The sequence below is a fragment of the Apteryx rowi genome, unplaced genomic scaffold (genome assembly GCF_003343035.1).
Source record: "Apteryx rowi isolate R43461 unplaced genomic scaffold, aptRow1 scaffold_380, whole genome shotgun sequence".
NCBI classification, from domain to species: domain Eukaryota; kingdom Metazoa; phylum Chordata; class Aves; order Apterygiformes; family Apterygidae; genus Apteryx; species Apteryx rowi.
The window spans coordinates 676,799-700,052 of record NW_020450308.1 but is presented as its reverse complement, the minus strand read 5'-3'; the positions used below and the strand labels follow the sequence as shown (position 1 = coordinate 700,052).

At 41.8% G+C, this 23,254-nt stretch overlaps 1 protein-coding gene across 1 annotated transcript in view; it reads left to right on the top strand.

Moving 5' to 3' along the window:
* PPM1H (protein phosphatase, Mg2+/Mn2+ dependent 1H) overlaps window positions 1-23,254 on the top strand; it is a gene marked incomplete at its 5' end in the record, with an annotated part of 71,978 nt that overhangs the window by 29,772 nt on the left and 18,952 nt on the right. Inside the window, 2 exons of the mRNA XM_026074193.1 lie at window positions 2,735-2,819; window positions 10,091-10,209. Of these exons, the coding sequence (XP_025929978.1) occupies window positions 2,735-2,819; window positions 10,091-10,209 (204 nt within the window). The remainder of the gene's footprint in view (window positions 1-2,734; window positions 2,820-10,090; window positions 10,210-23,254) is intronic.

Sequence of the window (23,254 nt, the reverse complement as noted above, 5' to 3'; positions counted from 1 at the left end):
CTGCTAAATAGCTGGTGCGGGAAGTCAGAGGCCGGTAACGGGGTAATGAACCCCCCAGAGCTGTGTAGCTATGCCTCTGTCCCTCCCATTACTGACACCTAGAGCTGTCTAATTCTTCAGATCAAACCATTTGACTCTTATGAGCAGTTGTAACTCTCAAGTTAAGTAAAGTCTAACCACTGGAAGCAGTAATGAAAAGCATAAAACTGAGGCTCTATTTTATCAACATCTTTGCTTTAATTCCCCCCCCCCCCCCAAGGTTTTTGTGCTGGGTTGTACTTTTCATCCCAGATGGCTGCAATTTCTAGTGAAAATAAGTTAAGCCATGAAAGGTTGACCCACTCACCTCTGAATTGCTTTTTATATGATGTTAGTCCCTCAAGGCCCAATTCTACCCATAGAAGTGAGAAAGATAGCTATCAAAGTATATAGGAACCATGTCAGTGTGCACAAAGAAAAAGCTGAATCCCAAACTTCTGCGAGTGCTCTTTGAGGTACAGAGCACTGTACCTAATCACCATTGGTGATGGTGATTAGTGGGGAAGCAAAGAATAATTAAAAAATTAGCCTGACACACTAGCAATTACATCAGTGTGTGTTTTTATACTAGCTCTTTCAGATGAACACAGGATCAATAGGCTCCTTACGACTGTTTTAAACTAGTATGTGGCAATTTGGTTACCATCTGATCAGATCCTTTGATCAGTCTAGCCAAGACTGTTGCCAGAGTACTTGTCTCTGTGCTAAACCCACAGACCCTTCCTTTAAACTAAGGCTTACACCAGTGAGTCAAATTACACATGAAAAGGTTATAAAACCTGGCTGCTGTCTTTGAGTAAATGGCTGTAGTTCAAAGCTGTAAAACTAAAAGCAAAGATGTCATTGCAGAAAATAGGTGATTGTGTTCTTGATTCATTTTTTAAATGATTCAGAGCATCAGCATTGATGATCAAGCATCCAAGCGTGCTGTTAAGGCTGAAGACCAGTTTTCAGCAAACCTTTATTATATTTTATCAGGTTGGCATTTTTGTAAACCTATAATACATTCAGATCTCATAAAGAGGGGAAAAACTCCATCAAAAATTCTGCACAAATTTGTCCCAAGAAATTAAAGAGTTATAACCACCATGTCTGTCTTGTTTCATGCACAGAAAATTGTCTCTAATTGGAGCAGAGGAGGGCCAGTAAGAGCCTCCTCTCATCACTACATAGGGTCATTTGCAAAGAAGTGCTGCAAGTCCAGAAGCAGTAAACTTATCTGTCAAAGAACAGCTGTTTTCTCCCATCATTAAACCCTTTTCCCACCTCTCCCACTGCAGCTCAGTCTTGCACCTGTCCATTTTTTGCCACATGAATCTTAGAAATGTGGATAGTTCCTCTCCTCTTCAGCAGTGCTCTTTCCATTTGCATGCTAGCAATATTAGGTGGTGGTTTGGAGAGTATTTAATCCAGTATCATATCTGGAACACTTGGAAAGTTATGAGTTTGAAGATGCACAGTGCCACTAATTTTGCAAAGCTGGCTTGTACAAGGGTTTTCAGTGTTCATGTGTCTACAGTATTTCTTGGTTGCACTGCAGTGCCATTAGAATACTTGGTATAGAAGTAATGCCAGCAAACTGATCAAATTATCAAGAGAACTAATCTAAAATTTACATAGCACAACAACAGGACAAGAAGATCACAGAAAGGAGAAGAATTAAAATTTGTAGAAATCTGAATCCAAGTGATGGTTATCTGTTTTGTCTAAACCAAATTCTGTGGTAATTCAAGAGGAGAGTTGGTACACTGCTAGTATCCAAATGCTGAATTAATCTGCAGATGGGTGGGAAGCAGCTCCAAATCAGGTGTTAAAATCTTTGAGAGGGTATATGCTTCATCCAGCTGTTCTAAAGCACCAAGTGTTGCTATACTTACAGAACTGCATAAATAATAGAAAGGTAAGAGAATAAAATTCTGTGAGTGAATACCTGACCAATAAATACAGCAGGAACACTGAGTAAATTCTTCCCCCTTGAAACTGCGTTTCAGCCAGTGGGATTGAACCAGGGAAGAATCAGACCACATTTTGCATGCAGCGTAGCAGATTTTTAAGAGGCAACAGACAGGTGTTTGAGAGAATTTTCTTTGTGCCATTTGCAGAAATGTATGTGAAATCTTCTTGCTGATCTATAGTCATTTCATTACTTGTCGTCTTTTGGCAGGTAGCTAGTTAGATTTGTGTTAAACAGGATTTGCTTTGCCATTTCCATTTGCTGTTAGACTAGAAATGTTCTGACATGACATATGACCAATCAATAACTGGAAAGTGGCTTGCATGAGTCATTTGAAGCCATAGTTTAGGCAGTGTCAGCCACAACTGGGATTAAATCCTGCAAAGAGTTGTTCTACAGTCAGTGATTCTGCAGCATCTCCTCTGGGTGTCTGGATTTCACTAATAAGGATACCCTGTAGACATCAACTGAAATAACTCTTGTCTTTGTTGCTTCCGTGCTTTTGTGAGCTTTGAAATGAACTTGGCATATACAAATATACTGTGTTGTTATCCAGCCTAAAGGATGCAGGACAGGAATTGTTATTCTGTTCTACTGATAACTTCAGTAGAAAAGAAATAACTTGATTTTACTGTGGCTCTGCAGAGAATAAGCATCTGACTGTACCTTATGGTTTTCTGTTGTTATTCTTTTTCTTTTCTTTTTTTTCCCTCTACTGATGAGGCTTTATTACAATTACAGGGCTATAATAATCCGAAATGGTGAAGTCATTCCAATGTCTTCGGAATTCACTCCAGAGACTGAACGCCAGCGACTTCAGTATCTGGTAAGAGACCCGAGGACCAAATCAGCTGCTGCTGATTACAAGCTTTGTTCAGTAATACCTAGGGTCAGACACGTGCCGCTGAGTTACTGTGACTCAATGGAGGGCCACATACCTGCTGAACACTGGTGACTGGCCACGTGTGTGCTTTAGCCATCAGCAAATGTGGAGGAAAAACCTGATAGTGCACATCCCGATGAAAGTGGTCTTCTCTCTTCCGTGGAGGCCATCAGTCAGCGTGGCTGTACCTTGTTTGGCTGCAGACTTCAGCAGCTCATTGGTGTTGGATAATGAGAGCTCAGACACACAACTAACAAACCACAGAGGTATTTCAATCCATCCCGGTGTTTACTGTGTGACAGTATAAAACATCACAGACTGCTCTTTGTGCATACATGAGCACTATTGCAGGGTTTTATTCCTTTGCTCTAATAGTATACTGACAGAGCCAGCTCAGGGAGAAGATACCCAACTTACAGGTGATTTCTGTCACTGTTAATGGTTGCAGGGTGGGATGGATGAAGAAAGACTAATTTTATTTAGTGTAGCAGAACCCATAAAGCTGGGACAGGGGGACTAGCTGAGGAGATACAGGATGCTTTTTACAGCAAGTCGTGTTGGCTGATAAGCTGCCCAAGAAATGTAACAGAAGTCAAAATGGATTTTGTTATTTTGCATGAAAACAGTCAAATCATTTTGTTGAAGAGCTGTTTTTCAAAATATCATTCCTAACATAGCAGAGAGATTTCTTCTCTGCTTCCTCTGATCTCCTGGTTTTGTCTTCTAGCAATTCAAACTTAAGCCAGCGCAGGCTCATTATTAGCTTTGTCTGATCCTAGGTGCATAGGTCAAGGCTGGTGGAGTTCCCTATTCTTAAGGTGCTGTTTTTCTTCAGCCTGGCCCAAGCATTGTGGTTTGAAACTAGGCAAAACGCAGGTTGTTGAAGGTGGGTAGGAAGGTTTTAAAGAAAAATTTTAAATAAGTTTCTGCAACTGTTACATTCAATTCTTAGTCAAGTTCACTGGCTTGCCTTTGAAAATTTCAGAGGAAATATTACTTTGGGAGTATTCATATTCAGAAAACCAAATGCAGAGGAGCCCTAATAAATATTTATACTTCAGTTACATTTAAAATAATTTGTTTTCCTTTAAAATAAAAGGTATCTTTAGTATCTAGGGAGTCTGGCACTTCTCTAGGAAATAAGAGATAAAGCATTGCCTACAAGGGATTTTCTGCTCTTTTGATGTCCTTGCTGGCTTGTATTTGAAAACAGCAGCTGATCTGAAAAGCATTTCTGCTGTTTCCTTTGAAAATTTATTTACCTTTGTTTGTTTATTTTATTTCTATATGTAGCAAATGTGCCAGGGCTATGGGTATCATGTTCAAAGAAAATACATGCAAGACAGCAAGAGCATGAAAGAAAATTAGAGATAATTTCAAACATAACATTCCATAAGTAACATTTTTACTCTAGTAAGAAAGAAAAAGACTTTGGATTTCTTACAAGGTTGGCATAAAACATTAGACTCCAAAGGTTGCATCTATCTCGGTGAGAAGATCTTTAGATAAAGTGAAATCCCAAATAATTTTCCTTACTCATCTTGGGCTGTCCCCAGATTCTTCTATCATTGTATTACACCATCAATGCATCATTTTTGCAGTTCTTATCTGAAAGTTACTTTCTTTGGACTTATTCTGTCCCTTGCAATTAAAGTGTATTTTCTTTGTTTCTAAAACATTGCACTGCTCTTTCTGAACAATAGGAAGAAATTCACTTAATCATTTTAGCATAAATGTTTTACTTAGTAAATGCAGATGCTGTTCACCTCAGGGCTTGCCTACATGGGGAAATTATTGCAAAAGTAAAAGGAGGGTATGAATTTACAGCATACTGACTGCTAAACGTCAGCTGCCTGTGTAGATACTGTTAGTATACAGTCAGGGTGAAGAAGCTCTACACTGCCTTTAGTGCCTACTGACTACTTTGGCCATGCAGGGAGTTGGTTTAGGTTAACTAGCATCTTCTATATTCATGCTGTGATTTTTGGGCTCTAACTTCCTTGTGCAAAGAAGTCTGCAGGCTAATGAGTTGTTTAGGTCCTGTGAGTATCACTGTATAAAGCCCTCCAGCCTAGCCTTAGACGCAAATGTGTTCCAACTAGTACTGTTTGAATAACTCGAGGAAAAAATTGTAAATGCTTTCTATATCCAGCTTCTGTTTTAATGCAATTTTATTGCTCAATATCCAAGAATGACCCTGGGCATAGGCCTCTGGCATGGCAGCTTTAAAACAACAATTTCTCTACAGCCAGTCATTCAGACTTTAGAGCAACTCTGGGCATGTTCATTCTTCAGCCTCCACATGTGCCCTGCTTTTTGCAGAGAGAGAACAACATACAGCTCCAGCACCTCAGCTCCTTGGGTCCTCCTGCTGATTTCAAGGAGGCCATGTGAATGCTGGTGGGCCAAGGCAGGCTTCTGCTTCAGGCAACTTGTGAGGACATTGCACTAAAAGGCAATCCTTCAGTCAAATAGCACTTCTTAAAGATATAAGGTGTGAAAGTGTTACACCTTGGTCCTTCAGCTTCCAAAGAGGTTCAGTGCACATAATGCTTCCCTTCCATCATCAGGCATTCACAAGCCTTTTTTTTTTTTTTTTTTTTTTAAACACTCTGGCGTGTGAAGTTTACATAGTGCTTACTCTAGGAAAGCTCTGGCTTTCCATATCAGTATGTCTTGAAAGAGAAAACAAAATCCAGTATTCAGTGGGAACTGCTCTGGTGCATTCTGCAGTTGTGTGGGCAAAGATTGCTAGAGGCAATTTTCCTTTTATCTTCTAAGGAGGCTATTAATTTCAATCCTGATAGACTAAACTGTAACAGTAAATGGCATAGATTTTGTTACTTATTTCCTCAGAAAATGTGTTTAAAATGAATGATGAATGAGAATATTGCAGATGGGTGTATTGCTATTAGTTATCAAAGTTGCTCTTCAAAGATGTCATTTGAGGTCAAAATGATGCTATTGTATATAGTATCCATGCATGTAGCTAGGCAGTGTCCCAAAAGTTCACAGCTCAGACCAAAGATGGTGTGCTACTGCTGCCAGGGCAGAGTTTGATACCAGTAGAGATTGGGTAGCCAGCAATGGTAATGAGCCCTGATAACTCTTTGCATTTGGCACCAAGCAAACAATGGCTCACAAGCCTAGACAGACATGAGTTCACAGAGGGTGTATTCTTATTTTGTTATTCAGGTGAGGATTAAGTGATAATTAATTATCTACTGAATTAACTTGCTACTTACTAATTTATTTACTTATTAATTTATCTACTAAAGGATGCCTGGGAAATCCAAGCCAAAATAGAAGATGAACCTAGATCTCCCAAATCTCAGTTCAGTGTTCCAGTTACAAATCAGCTGCTCCTTAATTCTCTTACAGTTTATACATCATATGATGCATATATAGATATATGCATTGCCCAGTGTAGAACTGTTTTGGTAATTTGATATAGTATGTGGCGCTATGGTAAAAGATATGCATGGTTTTATGGAAAGAGTCTTGTCCTTTCATAACAGAGGAAACACCAATCCAGAGATGGATTCTGCTCTCACTTCCTTCTACTACCACCTCCTTGCCTTTGTAACCTCTGTTTTGCTTAAATGTGAATGTAGCCATATAATAATGGATGGTTTAATTTATAGAACTTTTCCTGGATATATTGTGCTACACATGCTATTTTGAGTTTTAGTACCATGTAGTAGAAAATACGATTGAAGAAAATAGCACAAGATAGTAAGAAGATGATGATATAAAATACAATTGATGTAGGTGAAAATAGCAAGTCTGAAAATACCATGTAATGCAGTGAAAACTAGTGCTTATGATGTCCCAGAGCAGTGCCTTCAGGAACAGCTGGAAAAGGTATCACAGGACTTGGCAAAGGGATGAGGGAAAGACACTTGCAAGGTACGATAAGATACGCACAATGTTCCCTACCAGATAATTATCTAGGACACTAATGTGTGTTTAGCTTAGTTCCATATTTGCTCTGCTGATGAGTATTAATTAAAAAAAAAAAGGAAACACAGCAGGAAGTAAATGGCCTCTTGAAAGAGAAGTGGCTAATATTTCCTTGAGCAGACTGTTTTATACAACTAATGTTAAATGTAATACATCTAACCATTAAAACTTACCATAAAATGATTGAGTACCAGAAGCATATGATACAGAATATGCCAGACTTATTCCAAAAAAATCTTAATAGCTTTGGAAAGAAAAATGATGGAAAATACTCCAGTTTCACAACACAGAATAACAATGTTGTCTGACCATGCCTCATAAGGATATATAAAGTGTTTGACAAACACTGTTTTTATTAATAAGGAGGTAAGTGATGCTGCTTTCTCTGAACGATGTTTCTTATCAAAATTTCTTTCAAATTGAGCCTGCTTCATTTCTGTTGAAATTCTGGTAGTTAGTTCACTTAGTATTTTTGTTTCTCATTTGATCAGTTAAAGGGATTTCTTTGTGTCTGCTTGTATGTCTACTTTAAAGATCTGTAGATTTTTACAGTGTTTCTTTTTGTTTATTTTCTGATTTTCTTGCACAGCAAAGTTTGCTTGGGGTGGGGAGGGAGAAGAGCTCTGCCTTGTAGTAAATAGAGAACAGTTCTCAACAAACCAGACTGAAAAATCAGAGCTGAGGTTTATAGTAGAACATTCTGCTCTCTGTAGAATTACCAGTGAAACATCAAGAATAATTTAAAAATTATTCACATAAGAATTCAGCTCACAGCCACCAGAAGCTTCCAAATTTCTCTTTTCCCTCTGTTCTACTGACGCCAAAAATATTAGAATCAAGTTAAGATCCCTAGATTGTAAATCAAGCTTTGAGGCTTGGCTGCGGAAGAGAAACCTTATTTGAACATTAGCAGTCCACTGGTAACTCTGCCAGCTTTATTAATCTTATTTCACCTGTGACCTCAGACTTTCCATCTGAGTAAATCTTTATGAAATGCAGTCTCTCCCAATCGCTTTCCCCTTTCAATAAAGGAAATTCTTGTTTTCAAGGGGAAAAATGCTAAAAGCCTCTAACTTCATTTCTTCTGGACCTGTGATCCAGCGTAATAAGTAATCTGATAATCTGATGGTTAAATAACTCCATTTTCGTGTCAAAGCCTTTTGCTTTAAATAAGGTTTCCTGTTTTGTAGATGGACAACACTAGTCTTTAGCTAGAAGTGGTTTGTAATGATTTAATCAAGATAGGCTGTGTATTTTAAAATGAACTGCATTACGCTTTCTAAGCAGACCATTGACTTTGTTGTTTACAGTACCATCAACCGCAAAGAATAAATAATACAGAAGAAAGTCCCACTCTCTCCCATCAGCGTGTAACAATGCATCAAACAAATTGTTGGGGATGTTACGCCTTCACTGCAACTGGAACAAAAATTAATGCAGTGTTGCATATACTTTTGAAAAGCATTCAAAGTTCTGAAAGGGCAAAAAGCCTCATCTGGATGAGTACTGCTAGACCTTTGAAAAGTCAGTAGTACTTCACAGTCATTTCTGTAATGAGGAACAGCGATCCAATTAGATGGCCCTGGGGAGCAACAGTTGGGTGTGGTGGGGAGGGAATTGGCAGGCTGTAGATTGCAGGAAAACAATGTAATTCTCTTAACCATGTGTAGAGGGAGGATTTGATGGAGCCCCTGTTCCAGGAAGGGATCACGATGTCAAGATCACGCTTGTGTGCTTGAAAGCAGTCTCTGTCCTCGTCCGCAGCACAGAGCAGTCTCCTGGTGCTGCGGCTCAGCAGAGCTCGGAGGTGGTGTCTGGCAAAGGCAGAAGCGACAACTCGATAGCAGGGTCGAGCCATGATGTGCTGAGCCTCATCCAACTCCTATTAAATTTAGTGGGAGCAGGCTCAGCCCTTAAATGCAGGAAGTACTTTATTGGGAACTATCTGTGTGATAGCTACCAGGTAGATCAATAAGGGCTTCCAGTACTTCCTGCCGCTCACCTTTGATGAGCAAATCCAGAAACTAAAGCCAGCTCATTTGATCTGTCCAGATGGCAGCTGCTGCTGGAGATAAGACAGACTTTGTTTCCTTAACTGTCTGGATAAGAAAAAAAGAGTTATCTGCAAAAAGGTTAAGAAACACAACTTTTTTTCAGCTAGTGCTATCTAACCAATTTGACTTGAGGGACTCACTCGCAGTGTGTTTTGGGGGAAGGAGTGGGAAAAGGCCTGTTTATGCAAATATTAGAAATGAGTGAGGGTTATTTCAGTAAGAAGAAATACAATATGTGAAAGGATTAACCTGTCATGTCAGATGGTCTGTGCATAAATCCCAAATAAAAGATTGTGCATTGGACAAGCAAATTAAGCTGCCTTGCCTTCTGCAGAACGATCAATTCTGAAGTGCTCGGTTATCAGGTACGATCACAGACTGCTGCCAAAGAGGCCTCACAGCGTCTCGAGAGCAACACACCAGAAAGGACAGTAGCTGCAGCAGTCGAATGTTAACACTGGCAAAAACATTACTTTCAGTTGTAACCAAAAACTGCTGCTACTTTTCTTAAATTATATTCTCTATGAAAGAAGTTGCTTTTAGAAAACAAGAAAAGGTGGTGTGAGATGCATGTTTATTAGCAGTTTCTCATGTGATGGGGTGCAGCATGCTCAGCAGGAAGAAGGGAACAGAGCTGTTTTTCACTTTTCTTGAGACAGTGAAGATTAAATAAAGACTGGTACTAATACCAGGTGGTGTGTGTTGTCAGCATAGCTGAGCTGGGTATCAGAAAGCTTGAGCCTCTTCACAGCTCCAGCACCCATCCAGCACCTGTCCAGCCAGAGAGGTGCTCTGTGGCTTTGGCCTTCAACCATTCCCTTCTCCCTGACCCACAGAAGGATATGCCTCTGTTTTGTCTGGCTCCACAGACTCCTTCAGGGTCGTTGATTGAAGTGTGCTTTAGTAATCCCAAATGTTGAGAACCAGGGAGAAGAACTGAGAGATTTTGAGGGGGAGAGGACCACTCATACTGCAGCTGCTGCTGAACAACCGATAGTCCATCAGGACTGGTGTACGCAAACCCTGTTTGCTGAAACAGAGCTTGTCATCTTCCTTGTATAAAAAAAAAGAGGAGGGAAAAAAAAAAATCATGTGGGAAGGGAGCGGGAAGGGATGGTAATATTACCTCATTAAAAATAGATGATGTCTTGTTTTATGATATTTGTGTGGTATCTGTGGATTGGTTTTTGCCCACAGGCTTACATGCAGCCCCACTTGCTGGGAAATGAGTTCACACATTTAGAGTTTCCACGGAGGGTGCAGCGCAAGGAGGTTGGAAAGAGGATGCTCTACCGCAACTTCAACATGACCGGCTGGTAAGAACATGCCCCTTTGCAGCCCGGTGACAGCCTTCCCCCCACCCATGCCTGCTCTGAATGCGTTTGTGATTAGCATAAACCTGTTTGCATCAAAGGCGGCAGTGTACCTGTGTATGTACTATAAGGAGAGGTATCTCCTTCCTTCAAATGTATTTTTCTTTTAGAAGCTAACATTTTAAATAAGTTGGAACCCTCCTTCCACGCCAGGACCTCAGCTCATTTTAGCATGTGAGCACTCAAAGTGGAGCAAAACACTTAAAAGGGTAGAAGTGCCAGGGGATCTTTCTGAAAGCTGAACATCTTTCCTGTCTTGGAAGTAGCTTTTTATGGAATCTGGATCAATGGGCTGTTTTTCCTTTGCATGACGAAAAATATTTGCAAAGGGAAGAGCTGCCTCCCATATTCCAGTACAGATGGCCCCTGATTTGGATAATCTTGAGGAATTGTTTTAGACACAGGCCTATCTGAATAAAAGTCACAGCCAGCCTAAAATGAAAAGGCTTGAATGAAAAGCATTGACTTAATGAACTGAAGACAGGAAGAGTGATGAGTTTTTGTCTCTGGCTAAATGTCTTCATTGTTTTGTGTCAGTTCAAGAGGTTCCTTCTCAAGTGACTCCCCTCACTTACAGAAGCCCCACTCCTTGCAGTTGCATGCCCTGTATGTGACCTGTAAATGCGAAGGTCCTATATATGCAAATGGTCTTCAGTTACATGCTGTCTGCATTTTAGCAATCTTTAGCGGATGTTCATGCAGGAATGGAAAAGGCTGAAGGGATGAAAAAGCTTGAGCTCTTGTAGGTTTGGAGACTTGGATGCTCACACACACCTAGAGCTCCGCACACTTGTGATTGTCCCATACTTCACTGCCCATAAATATGATGGTTTAGTGGCAGAATAATTACTTAAATTTATCAATGTAATCTGGAGTGTTTAAATGGTACAGAACATGTTAATCTGAGAATAACCATCATTGTCCATCATCTCGAACAGTTGCTAGTAGAAATACACAATCCCTCCCTGAAATTGATTTTAAAAAAGCTACAGGCATGATCCAAAGGATAGGAACAAAAAGAGTAAATTAGCTGAACTGAGCACTTAAATAGCAAAATATTTGGAAGATGATGGGACAGTCTTCCCAGCCTCTGCAAAAGGGAGTTTTCTCATTAAATTCATGACCTCTCTGAAGGGATCTGTAAAGAATGGCTTAATGTAGACTTCCAGAAGCTCTTTTTTGAGATGAGACTTGCTACTGAAAAAGAAAACTAATTTGGGGGGGAGCTACAGAAGTTTCATGGGCCAAGAACTCCCTAAGAAAAGGGAAAGAGCAAAATTTTTTCATTGTGATCAGAAGGCAAACAGGATTTCTCCAGGTTCATGGGGAGTTGTTTTGCTTTTCCCCAGTTGGTTAGCGGTCGGGAAGGGAAATGACAGAATAGTTAAAATAGCAGCATTTGTAAGTGACACAGCTCTTCTACTAATAAGTAAGGATGTGAGGAACTGTAAAGAGTGAAATGATTTACATGAATGGGCATCACAGTGATCAAATTCAGTGTTGATAAGTACCAAATAAAGCATGAAGTGGGAAAAATAACTATTTGTGCATGTTAGCAGTTCCCCATGAACTTGAGAGCCATGTCAAAGAGTTCAGTGAAAATTCTGCTTACTGTGCTGTTCCAGTCAGAATCACCAACAGGATGTTAGGATGCATACAGGGCTGGAATGATTTAAAATTAAAAGAAGAGATAAATCTGTAAATCAGTTTGTGCCTCGTTTGTGAGTCTGTGCTATGCACTTTCACCTTATTGAAAATGGTTATTGCTTAGCTAATATTACTTGGCTTTAGAAGAAAGATAAAGGAGCACCATTTTTAGAAGTACAATAATGAGTAAGATAGAAGAGACTGGGTAAGTCTAAATGGATTGCAGATTTGATTCAATGTATTGTTTTTCAGTACTGCTATGTGAACTCTTTCTAGCATATGGCAAGGGGGAGAAGAGAGTTGATTTTCCTGTTGACTTTTCTGAATTTCCTGAAGTTTAGGACACATGTTGTTCCAGTTATAGATTTTAATATGGTCGGTACACAGATTGCCCCTAGTTTAGCACAAATATGCCTAGCTGCAAACAGCTATCCAGGAACAAATATTTAAACTGTGACTTGAATATTCAAGCCTAAGTACACCTCAGTGTTGTCCCAGAAAGAGATGATCTGTGCCAAGCAAAAGCATGTGGAGACCGTGATGATGCTACCTCTCCCTGCTGTTCCTTTTGAATTTTGGCTGGATGCAGAAAATATCCTGAATAAAAGAATCTAGAATTTCTTGGCCAAATTCATATCCCACAGTTAATGCATCAGTTACCTTTTTGTTTGTTTGCTTCAGGACAATAAAGTAGTGAGGGGATAGCTCTGCCTCCATAGTATTCGGGTAAATCAGAGTCTTTCTAAATAAGGATCTGTTTCTTTTTGCAGGGCATTTGCCCAAGGAAGGCTTGTTTTCCATGGAATTGTGTGCAGTGATCTTCTAAGTGGAGGAGAAACAATCTGCTTCTATTTATCCAAAAGTCTGGATCAATTTTAATGGTTAAGAGTGTGGGCAAGATATTAGCTTTCCAGCTTGATTAGCCTGTAGAGGTGGTAGTTTGAGGTGGCTGGTATTGCACAGTGATAGTTTTCCATCTCAAGATTCTCACTTCTATTTTCTTCCCTTTCTAATTCCTAGAATTAATTGATGCATCAGGACACAGCGGCCCAGGACATCTCTGTATGTATTTGTTTCTAAGTACAGTATCTGTCATGGAGAGTAAATTAGCATATATATTCCTTTTCTAGAAAAAGTCAGGTGGAACCTTGACCAGCCAGAGCTTGCTACACTAAAATGCTGCCAAACCTTTATTGCTTACAATGTAGAATTGTCAGGATCTTTTTTGGTCAATGACTTCCCTCGGTGTTGACATTTGCACGTATGAGTAGAGATAGGCAGGTGATCTTAGCAAAAAGCAGTCACTCCTGTACTGATCCTTTAGTAAGATGGTGTAAAATGCAGCTCTGATGCTTTCTCTGGAAAAAGAACTGTTTTATTTTAAAATTCGGGACGCTTTCTATGGTTTCTATTAGAAGCTGTACGACTCTGTTTGTTTTTGTTTTTTGTGCCCTCCCGCCCCCTTCTGCTGTGCTCTGGAGCTTTTCAGCTTCTCAACAATGGGTTGGCTTGCCCATCTTGCTTGGCTTACGCAAGGTTATTGTCTCTGGGTCTGCCATAACACATTTGGCCTCCTCTCCACCCCCCTTTCTTTTTCTCTTCTTTTTTTTATTTTTTTCCCCATGAAGCTTCCACATTGGCTTTGTCTCGGCAGCCCACAGTGGTAGCAGTGCTGCCCAGTTTCCCCACGGCATTAAGGACAACCACTGATCCAGCAGTGCGTGCTGCATCACCAGCCCAAGCTGCATGTGGTTGCTTTGAGACCAACCTTTCCCTTCTCCTGTGAACATCCCCACCCCTCAGCCCCTTCTCCCTTCTCTGCAGCGGGAGTCAGGGCAAGAAACACGCTGCGGCGTTTGGGTGGGAGCTGGCCATGAGCTGCCCCACGCACGTGGAGGTTGAGTGACCGTTGCAGGGTACAGACTGCAACCGGCAGGGCGTTTTAGGAGCTACGTCTCCCGCTGAACTAGCCTCCGAGCTGTCTCGAGCTGTAATTTGCTGGCAGACATCTGTGTTGCTAACAGGCTTTCTCAGCTGGATCCCTGGGCTACGGTTTTTTTAGGCCCATGGTTTGCAGAGGTTAAACTTTTATGATGAAGAGGGTCGTTCTGGTGACTTTTGCAAGTCCTGGCAACAGAGGCATCAGGGGAGAGGCAGCTGGCCACATAAGCAAAATGTTGCCAGTGTTAAGAAGGGTGCAGGTAATCTGAGGTAGAAGTATATAGAAAAGAAGCAGGCCTGATGATAAAATATACTAGCATTTGTCTTCAAATACCCATGCTCATTTTAAGAAGTGCACAGAATTAGTATTCTCCATCTCCTCCTTTTGTTTAAAACACGATTGGTAAGGTTTGCTTCACCCATGGATAAATCCAGTGTGAATAATTTCTGTTTTTCTTACTGAACATATATTTCAGAGTGCTTTGCTCTGACTGTATCTTAGAGCACTTCCTGAAACCTGCTCTGTGGTTTTCTGGTTTATTGTGCTCCTTACTGGCACTCACACACACACAGCTACTTCTGCCAGTGTTCCCCTGCCAACCTCCTGTGGGGCCAGAGGATCCTTACAGCAGTATATTTGACCAAAGGCATCCAGAAGGCACTACCACTTGGCATCAGTTTTGTGGTTTTCCAAATTTTGTTCCTCCTTGAAACATAAACAGAAGCCTTTCTACTGTCTGCATTAAAGTAGAAGATTTTAGGGTCTGAAGTGACAGAAGAGCCCTAGACCAAAAGTCCACTTTTAGACCTGATTTGTTTGTGACTTGCTTTGCCTTCAGAGATTGCACAGAGTTGAATTATACCCCATCCAAAATGGTTCAACCAACGGATCTCATCCCAGCTTCTTGCAAAGGGTTAAAATCTCAGGATACAGCAAGCAGGAAAACTGTATGTTCAGTCTGAGCATGCTGTATTCGTAGCAGCAGAGCTATTATCAGCTCCATGTCTGGTGAGGTTTTGTTGTAGTACATGATTAGCCACCCAATGGTCAGCCCGTTTGGGGGAGTCACCTATGTGTGTGATTTATTCCAAACCAGAAAGGCTGGTGCCCTGGGGCTAGCGCTAAGCAAAACCCATTTTATTCTAGAGTCAATATTGTCCACTCCCTGGCATGCTGCCAGCCTGTTCTGTGCTTGCCCTTTTCTTTCCAACAGGGAATGTCTTTCAGCCTCTAAGCATCTGATTTAAAAAGCAACTTTACTTTTCAAGTCATTTTATTTTGTTTGGGATGGATGTCTTTTGCTTTCATTGTGCAAGCCCACCTTGCAGTCTGCGGTTCAGACTCCAGCTCACAAAAAATAGGGTCCCATTAATCACTTATTGGGGATCTAGAATACCACGTCAAGAGCCAATGTACATGTTGTGCGTGGTAATGTGCGAGTTGATTTGAACAAATATTGTCAATGTGGCTGCTATCTTATTCTTTATTGCGCTGTTCAATGTCCTTTGACAGCACATTCAGGTAGCCTGGCAGCGGAGTGCATAAGCAGATTGAGAAATGCCACAGAATACTTTATGAAGCAGACGCCCGCACTGCACCCCCCGTTTAATATAAATTGATTTATTGAATCAAGCACAGAAGCCCTGCTACAGAAACCTCAGGCTACATCCTCTAGAGAACCACCTAATAAAACAGCCCCAACTGACACTCCTCATTAGCTTTTCCACGGATCCCAAGGCAGTATTTAAAGTGACAGTGTCCCTCTTTTCGGCCTGAATTTATCTGCTGGCTAATGCCTGTGGGTCTAATTAGCTTAGCATTATTAGTCTTATTCAGATAAGCTGCATTTCCTAACAGCTTGATTCCAACTTGTAAAAAGTAATTGGAAGTCTGCAAGCCCTGTGCCATAACCTGCTTGATTACACCTTTTAGCCAAATTCATGTAATTTACAAAAAGTCATCTTTTTCCCCTCCATTTTTAATTGAGCTTTTTTTGTCTAGTGAAACCTTCTGTGCTTCTTCTGTTGAAATCCTGGCTGTATTGTTGTGTTTGAGACCTCAGCCGTATCCTTTGTACAATCGCCAGGGAGAGATCAAATTTTAATTTCATAATTACTTCACAAGAAAGCAGCCTTTTCCCCGGTCATGCCTGGTATTAATTTCCTCCCAGCAACTTACATTTTCATAATGTAATGATTATGGGCCACCTCAGCAGCATTAGGCCTTTGTAGAGAGAGGAGAGAGAGGATATCATTTTTTGCAGCAGAAACGGTGCTCCACAGCCACTTGCTTTGCTGTTTGCTTTTTGCTCTCATTGCAAGGTAGCATGGCATGGGCCGGGGTGCATGCAGCCGGAGCAGTTTGCCAGATTGTGGCTGAGTGTCTGAGGCACAGCTCTGCAATGATGAATGGCTGTTTGCAATGTGCATGTTATGCATCTTTCCAAGATTTGCAGCCTTGCCGCAGGAACAGCGGGAGACAAGAGCTGACCCGCTTGTGTACAGCACATCTCCCGACAGTGATGGATGGCTCTGTTTTCCCCAAGTGCACACATGCCACAGGAGCTGAGCCAGTGTCTTTGGGGCAGGATAAAACAAAAAAAAGCAAAACAAAAAAATAACTGTCTGCTGTGACAAAGGAGAAAACTGCATCTGGGGTAAAGCTCTTCAGAAATGTCCTTGCTGGGACCAAGTGAGCCTGAAAGGAATGAGGTTGGTCCAAGTGGTGTCCCGCAGGAGCCTTTCCATCGGGAGCCAGCGCGCTGCAGGCCTCTCGCTGCCTGGCTGTGCTGCTGAGCAGCTGAGCTCAGGCTCTGCCTTGCCCCAAGCTCAGGTGCTGCACAGGCAAGGACACCCAAAGGCTCCCGGTCTGGTTTTGGTGGCCAGAAGCTAAACTGAAGCGAGGTAATCTGCAAATGGAAGACTCAAATATGCTTAGTGAGACATCTTGAACAGAAACAAATCTTCTGCCTGGTGAGGTGAAGTCTATTCTCCCATTCCTGCTTTCTAGTCCGGACACTTTCTCTGGCTTTTCCGAGTTGTGCACATTCCACGTAACCTCTTCTGGGTCCCTAGGAAATCCTCTTTCTTTCTGTTGCCACCAGAGTTTGACTTATGGCTCTGCTCCTGGCTGAGAGGAGGTCCCTTGCTCTTTGGAGGAGTTTCCAGGCCTGCAGTGGGAGGATGAGTTGTCGCTTGCTGCATCTCTCACTACCTGCCCCATCCAACACTACCGGGATGTTTCCCAGGAGTGTTCGCTCCTTAACAGTGATCTCCTTCCTTCCAGAGGATCCCAGCTAGCCAGATCGCAGCAGACACTGCGAGGCAAACAAGCCATCTTTCTCCCATCTGCCTCACCACATCCTTTTAACAAAATGCACAGTAAACTCTGCATTTAAGAACGGTTCATCTGTCCATCACAGTGCGTTAAGCCCCATAGGGTGTTAACAGCTCACTTCCCTTCTACCCCTATCTCCATAGTAAATTGCAGCCAAACCTTCCTGTTTGTCTTTTAAAAGTAGAAGAGATTAAGTAAATTTTCAAAAGTACCTAAGACACTGAGTTCTCTGGAGGAAAAGAAAAATGAACTGGTAAAATTTGCAGACCATGGATTCACTTGGTTTTCAGTTTGCATGCAGTTTCGGTCCCTCGTTGTGGGTGAGGGAAGCTCTCCCCCTCAGAAGAGGCGAGTTGAAGAGCTAGCAGTGTACTTGTTCTGTTCCTCCTGTCTGTCGTGAGCACAAAACCAGCAAGTGAAGATGCTTTTAAAAACACTTAATGACATTTTTCCCTGATTTGCCCTTCTCTGACTAAGAACCTCTCCAGGACTGCACCCTCTCCCCAGCTTTTCCACCCCACCACCACTTTATTTTAATGCTCCATCAGAGGTAAATGTACTAAAAAAATCAGCCACGCTCGGGAAAGCGCATGAAAGAAGATGCAGGTATTCATATCATTCAGTTGGGTGGCCAAGACGGGTGGAGTTTGCTTAGCTCCAGCAATTCTTTGCCCAGGAGAGCACGGTGCTTGGGGGACGCTTCCTCTCGGGACGAAGTCCTGACTCTGCATTAGGACTGTGCCCCATGGTGTGGGCTGCCTGCAGGTCCAGCGTTCAAGGAGTGGTCTGATTTGAGCAAGCCAGAGATCATATATATATATACATATTTTTAATTCACAGCTGGGCTAAGCCATCCATATAGGCAGAACTAGGAATTTCAAAATGAAGCATTTGGCAGTTTCAGGTTCAGAAGAAGGGGGTTCTGCCTTTTCTGGGGAAAATGGATGTTTCAAGACTTGCATGTTTTTCTCTCTACATGAAAAAAACCTTATTAGAGCATCTTGGTTTGTAGAATAGATGTTTCCCTAAAGCTGTGTTTTGTACATATGTGCGCATGAGTCTGTCTTCTTTAATACTTGTGTTTTTGCTATCATCCTTTCTCTAACAAACATTAGTATGGCTTGTATGCTTTTATTATATTTGTATATCTTAACTTTGCCTCATTGAACTATACGTCACATGAGTGGTAGAGGAAAGAAACTGAGGCACTGAAACATTGCAGCTAACCTATCCAGAGGATACTTTATGTCAGTGCTGCGTGGATTAAGGGATCCTGACTCTGCAAAAGCGCATATGTATAAGGACATTCAAAAAATTGTGGATGGATCAAGATATAAATTGCATAATTTTCAGTGGCTCTGTGCCTAACCTGTGCTACATATCATTGCTCCTTTTGGAAAGCTTGTTAGTAAGTGCTCACTTACTCTGGTTTGATGTATGTAGTTCAATAGACAACAGAGATAACCAGTTCCTTTTGGGTTGGTGATTTGAGTCCTATTATACAAAGGATTAGTTCCAATCCATTGTTTTCTTGTGGAATTTCTTTTTTCTAGCAAGTTTTGTGTTGCTCAAGGATTAAAATCCCATTTTCTACTAGTATGACCAGGAAATGTTGAGTGGAGGGGTAGAAGGTGGTTTGTTAGGTGCTTTTTTTTGTACAGTTAGTAACAAAGCAGTTCTGAATTATCCCGTGTCCACAAACCTGTCTCAAAGGAGAGCCTTCATCCTTGTTTTCAGGATAAACTAGGACATTTCTGAAGCTCTAGTGCTTTTTCTTCGTGCTCCACAAGTGGGTTGTGCTTTGTGCTTCAAGCTAAAGCCCTTTGACAATTCTGTTGCTGTTCTTCAGGTGTAATTCTCAGTTTACTATCAGGTGTCACTAGTAGAGATGTGAAATATGGACAAACTTTCTAAAGCCAAGTGCTATGGAAAGGCAGAAAACACAGTGGGCACAAGCCTGGATTCCCCTGTCGTTCACACACCGAGTCTTCCAGGGCAGGATAGACTGTGTTTCTGCTACCATCTGTTGTGCCTGGGGATGCCAGTCCAATACCTTTCATGAACAGCAAACTCGCACTATTCTCTGTAAAAGCAAACTTAGTATAATGTTGGTTTGTTTGTTTTACAACAGCTTCTACTCTTACGTGAATTTGCATGTACTTTAATATGGCCAATTTTAAGAACAAATTATGTGGCAGGAGAATGCTTAACACATGTGAGAGATTATCTAGGATTTTGGCTCTGAAATCTGTATTTGGGAGCTGACCAATTTTTCAAATTCAGCACCCGGCAATTTGCAGGTAACTTAGCCCTTTATTTAAAGGGCATTATGTTAAGCATTGCTAATGATTGTGGATACCATAGGAAATCTGTTCCATAGATTACCATGTGCATTTAGCAGCTTCCGGTGATTTTTTGCTGTGTATTTAGAACAGATTCCAATTACTGTATGAGTAACATCATCTCAGTCCTAGTTCTTTCTGACATCTCTTTTGGCTCCTGGTGCTATTTGGCCCAGTTTTCCAAAATGTCGATCCTGAGTCCAAATGTAACTTTGTGGGTGGTACATGTGTCAAGCCCTAGTTCAGTATTTTTGGACAGCAGTAGTGTTTCATAAATCTTTTTAAATGAAAAGAAGAAATGAAGTTAAATGGAAAAAAAATGCAGCTAGATCTAGCTGAGCACAAGTTTGCCTTCTCTACACCCATCTCTCTCTCTCTCTCCCTCCCCTCCATTTTTCCATTTGGGAAAAATAGAGGTTTACGTGGCAGAAATTTTGACAGGATTTAGGCTCTCTCAGAGCAGCAAGCAACAGTATAGCCTTCTCTTTATGACCTTTCTTGGCACGTTCTGGTGGCCACTGAGTTCTTCTGGGATGCAGATGAGGAAGATGAGGGTAGAGGATTTCAACCCTGTGTCTGTGTTTGTTACAACAGAGAACTAGGCTGAATTACATAGATGTCTGAATAAGGCTGTGTTGGCATTAAGAAAAACAAACAAACAACCCCCTCAGGTTCTCCATATGTCTGTATTTGATATACCTATTGCCATATTATATCTTTATATACAGTACATTCTCTCCCAAAACAGCACAGGAAGGTATAAATGCAACTTTATTACTTAAAGTCAAGTGAAATAGTCCAGAAGGTTGTAGTCTGTGTGAAATAAACATACGTACAAAGTACAGGAGGTTTCACGCAGCATAAATCAAAAGGAACTTCATAGCTTCCTTCCTTCCTTCTCCCCAGTGCAGTTGCAGAGCTGCTAGCTGAAAAGCTGTCCTTCATCATTCTTCTGCAGGAAACCACACACTCATATATTATTAATTCTGTTTCGCTAGTAATGTAGGACCTAGATACTTTTCTAGAGTGTCTCAAGTGGCTTTTCAGTGCATCTGTGCCATTTCCACTGCTGCAATTACAGTTATAAGCATTGTTTTTCAAAGGCTGAATAATTTTTTGGCAACAGCAATGTCAACAAAAAAAAAAGTATGTTTGAGATGAGTCTTGACACCCAAGTTCTGAGCCCAAGAGGCAATTTGCTGAGAAACTGAGAAACAAAACGAATCACTGTAGCCCTCTGGGCCTTGCTCGCTTAGTCACATAGCTTGAGGAGATCATAAGCTAGCCAGCTGCCATTCCTAGTGTCCTGAAGAAACAAGTTAGCTTCATCTCTTGCAGCGTGGCCTCTTCCAACATCCTTGCACCAATGTGTCACAGTTTGATGGCCCAGTGGAAGATGGCCCTTATGGTGGTTCCATAAAAGATGCTGAGATGCAGCTGTGGGGACTATTCTTATGAAAGACAGTTGGACAAATGATGCCCTTGTTTTTCCCCCTTCTTCCTAAAGCACAGTCAACGTGAGGTGCTGTGCATGAAAATGTGAGGAAGGAGGGGAGTGAGGGAAGAAAACTCAGTCCCTGTTTTTGGCTACTTACAGAACAGTGTAAAATGGGATCCTTGGTCTCTCAAGTATTTTTAATCACCTTGCTGCTAATCTAATCTGTGGGTAAGGAATGGGTTCATCTATTGCTTTAAAGCGGGTTTTGCAAATAGTTAGTCACGTTAGCTTAGTCATGTTAGCTATTTGTAACAAATATGTATAGCAGCTTGAAAATCCAATAGGAATCATTGTCTTGTTGGCTTTGTGGTTTGATTAGTCATTTGACTCTTGTGCCATATATGGACTCGACTGACATCCTTTTTCTTGGAGTCAGAGCTCCGCTGGCTCTGTGTATGGGAATGAAAAGAGCTCAGACGGTCAAGGAGGTTTCACAAGGCTCCCTGCACTGCAGGTCCAGCTGGGAGCTTTGGGATGTGCTAACAGTTAGGGATGTAATAGAGCTGTGGTAAAACTTAGCCTTGTCCAAACCAGGTATCCAAGTTGGTGAGTGAGGCAAAGACATTAGCTATTCCCTGCTGGAAATAAAGGAAGGAACAAGAGCAGAACCCATGACTGACTCATCCTTTCCAACAAAATGATATTCCAGGGTTTAAACATCAGTGAAGTTTTATCTTGCTGGCTAGTGTTTAGTGATCTGTGCCTGTTTCTCTTCCGTTTCTCTTCCTGCTAATCTGTTTCCCCTCTCCTGCTACAAAAATGCCATTTAAGTGCCTTCTCCTTATTATCTCTTGTAGAGATCTCCAAAACATATTTGCCAAATCTGTGTAACTCTTTATGTAAATTTTCTTGACTGTGTGGTCTCCCAGGAAGTATCCATTGCATCTTTGGAAACCTTTCCTGATTCCTCTTTGGGATTTCACATACAGTAATGTTCTGTAGTACAGGAGGAGTGGAGTCCCTCACTACTGTTACTTCTTTGGATTTTGGATTGTTTCCTTCCCCCCCCCCCCAGCCACTAATGTGGACCATACCTGTGATTATTAGGAAATGTAAATGTGGGGCTTAAATTTGACATCTGTGCTACTGTCTTCAAGTCTGAGGCTTGCCATGTGGTGCCTAGAGGATGCAGCATATATAGCTATGTAAAACAACACCTTTATTGATCCCAGGTCTATGCTATATTTCAGTGAAGCAAGGGGGAGTTCGATTACAATATAGGATTTCACCCTTAATTTTTAATTTCCTGCTGGTTTGTGTCACCGCCTTAATGTTGCTTCAGCCTGACTGAATGTGATTCCCACGGGCTCAAGTGGCCAGCGCAGCTCGAGCGCTGAGCCGCAGGGGTCGGCGTGCTGGCTGTGCCTGGCAAGGGATGTGCCGCTGGGCTGTCCCTCCGCACACTCGTTTCCCCCCAGCTTTGGCGAGAGGGGCTGATGCGGTGACGGCTTTGGTCTAGCCCCAAGAGCCAGGGGCAGCAGAACACGCAGGGAAGGGGGATACAGCTTTGTGGTACGAAGGAAGCGTGTGCCTCTGGCTTTGGGGGGACGTACTCCAACCACAGAGGCTCCCCAGCCTGTGGGCCTGAGCATATGTTGTGCAAACCAAAGGACTCTCTGCAGCTATGAGAGTGACAGCCATCTATTTTTTCCCTCACTGACAAAATTGCTCACCTTCTCACCTCATCAGTGTCAACAGCTGGATGTGTAAAAGGTAGAGTACGCAGGCATGCGATAAATGGAATCAGAGCATGAGCATTTACTTCGCTTGTCTCTCGGCTGTTGGAAAGCTGCTGTGAAATGTAAAATCTCTGACAACCTTGAATGTTGCAGTCAAGGTCAAATGGGCACTAAATATCCTTCTAAAACTCTTCACCACGTGAAGCTCGCTGTGGTTTGGAGAGGCGAGAAGAGGAGCTGAGAGCTGTTTCACACTTTGACCATGCTCGCATTCGGTGGTTGTTCACTGTTCAGATTAACAATGTGAATTTAGTCACTGGGGTTTTTTTAATGGCACTGTATTATAGTATAGCTACTGCCATAGCCAAAAATATCTCCCCCATTAGGATGTTATTCCAATTCACCTCTCTTTTCCTGTAAGAAATCAGAGCAGCTTGGCATGTTAGATACTTCCTGACGTTCACTTTTCCTTTTGGTCAAATGGTGCAAATCTTTAGGGAAAATTTCCACAGACGAAGGAACTGACATCTTGGTTCAAAGGCAG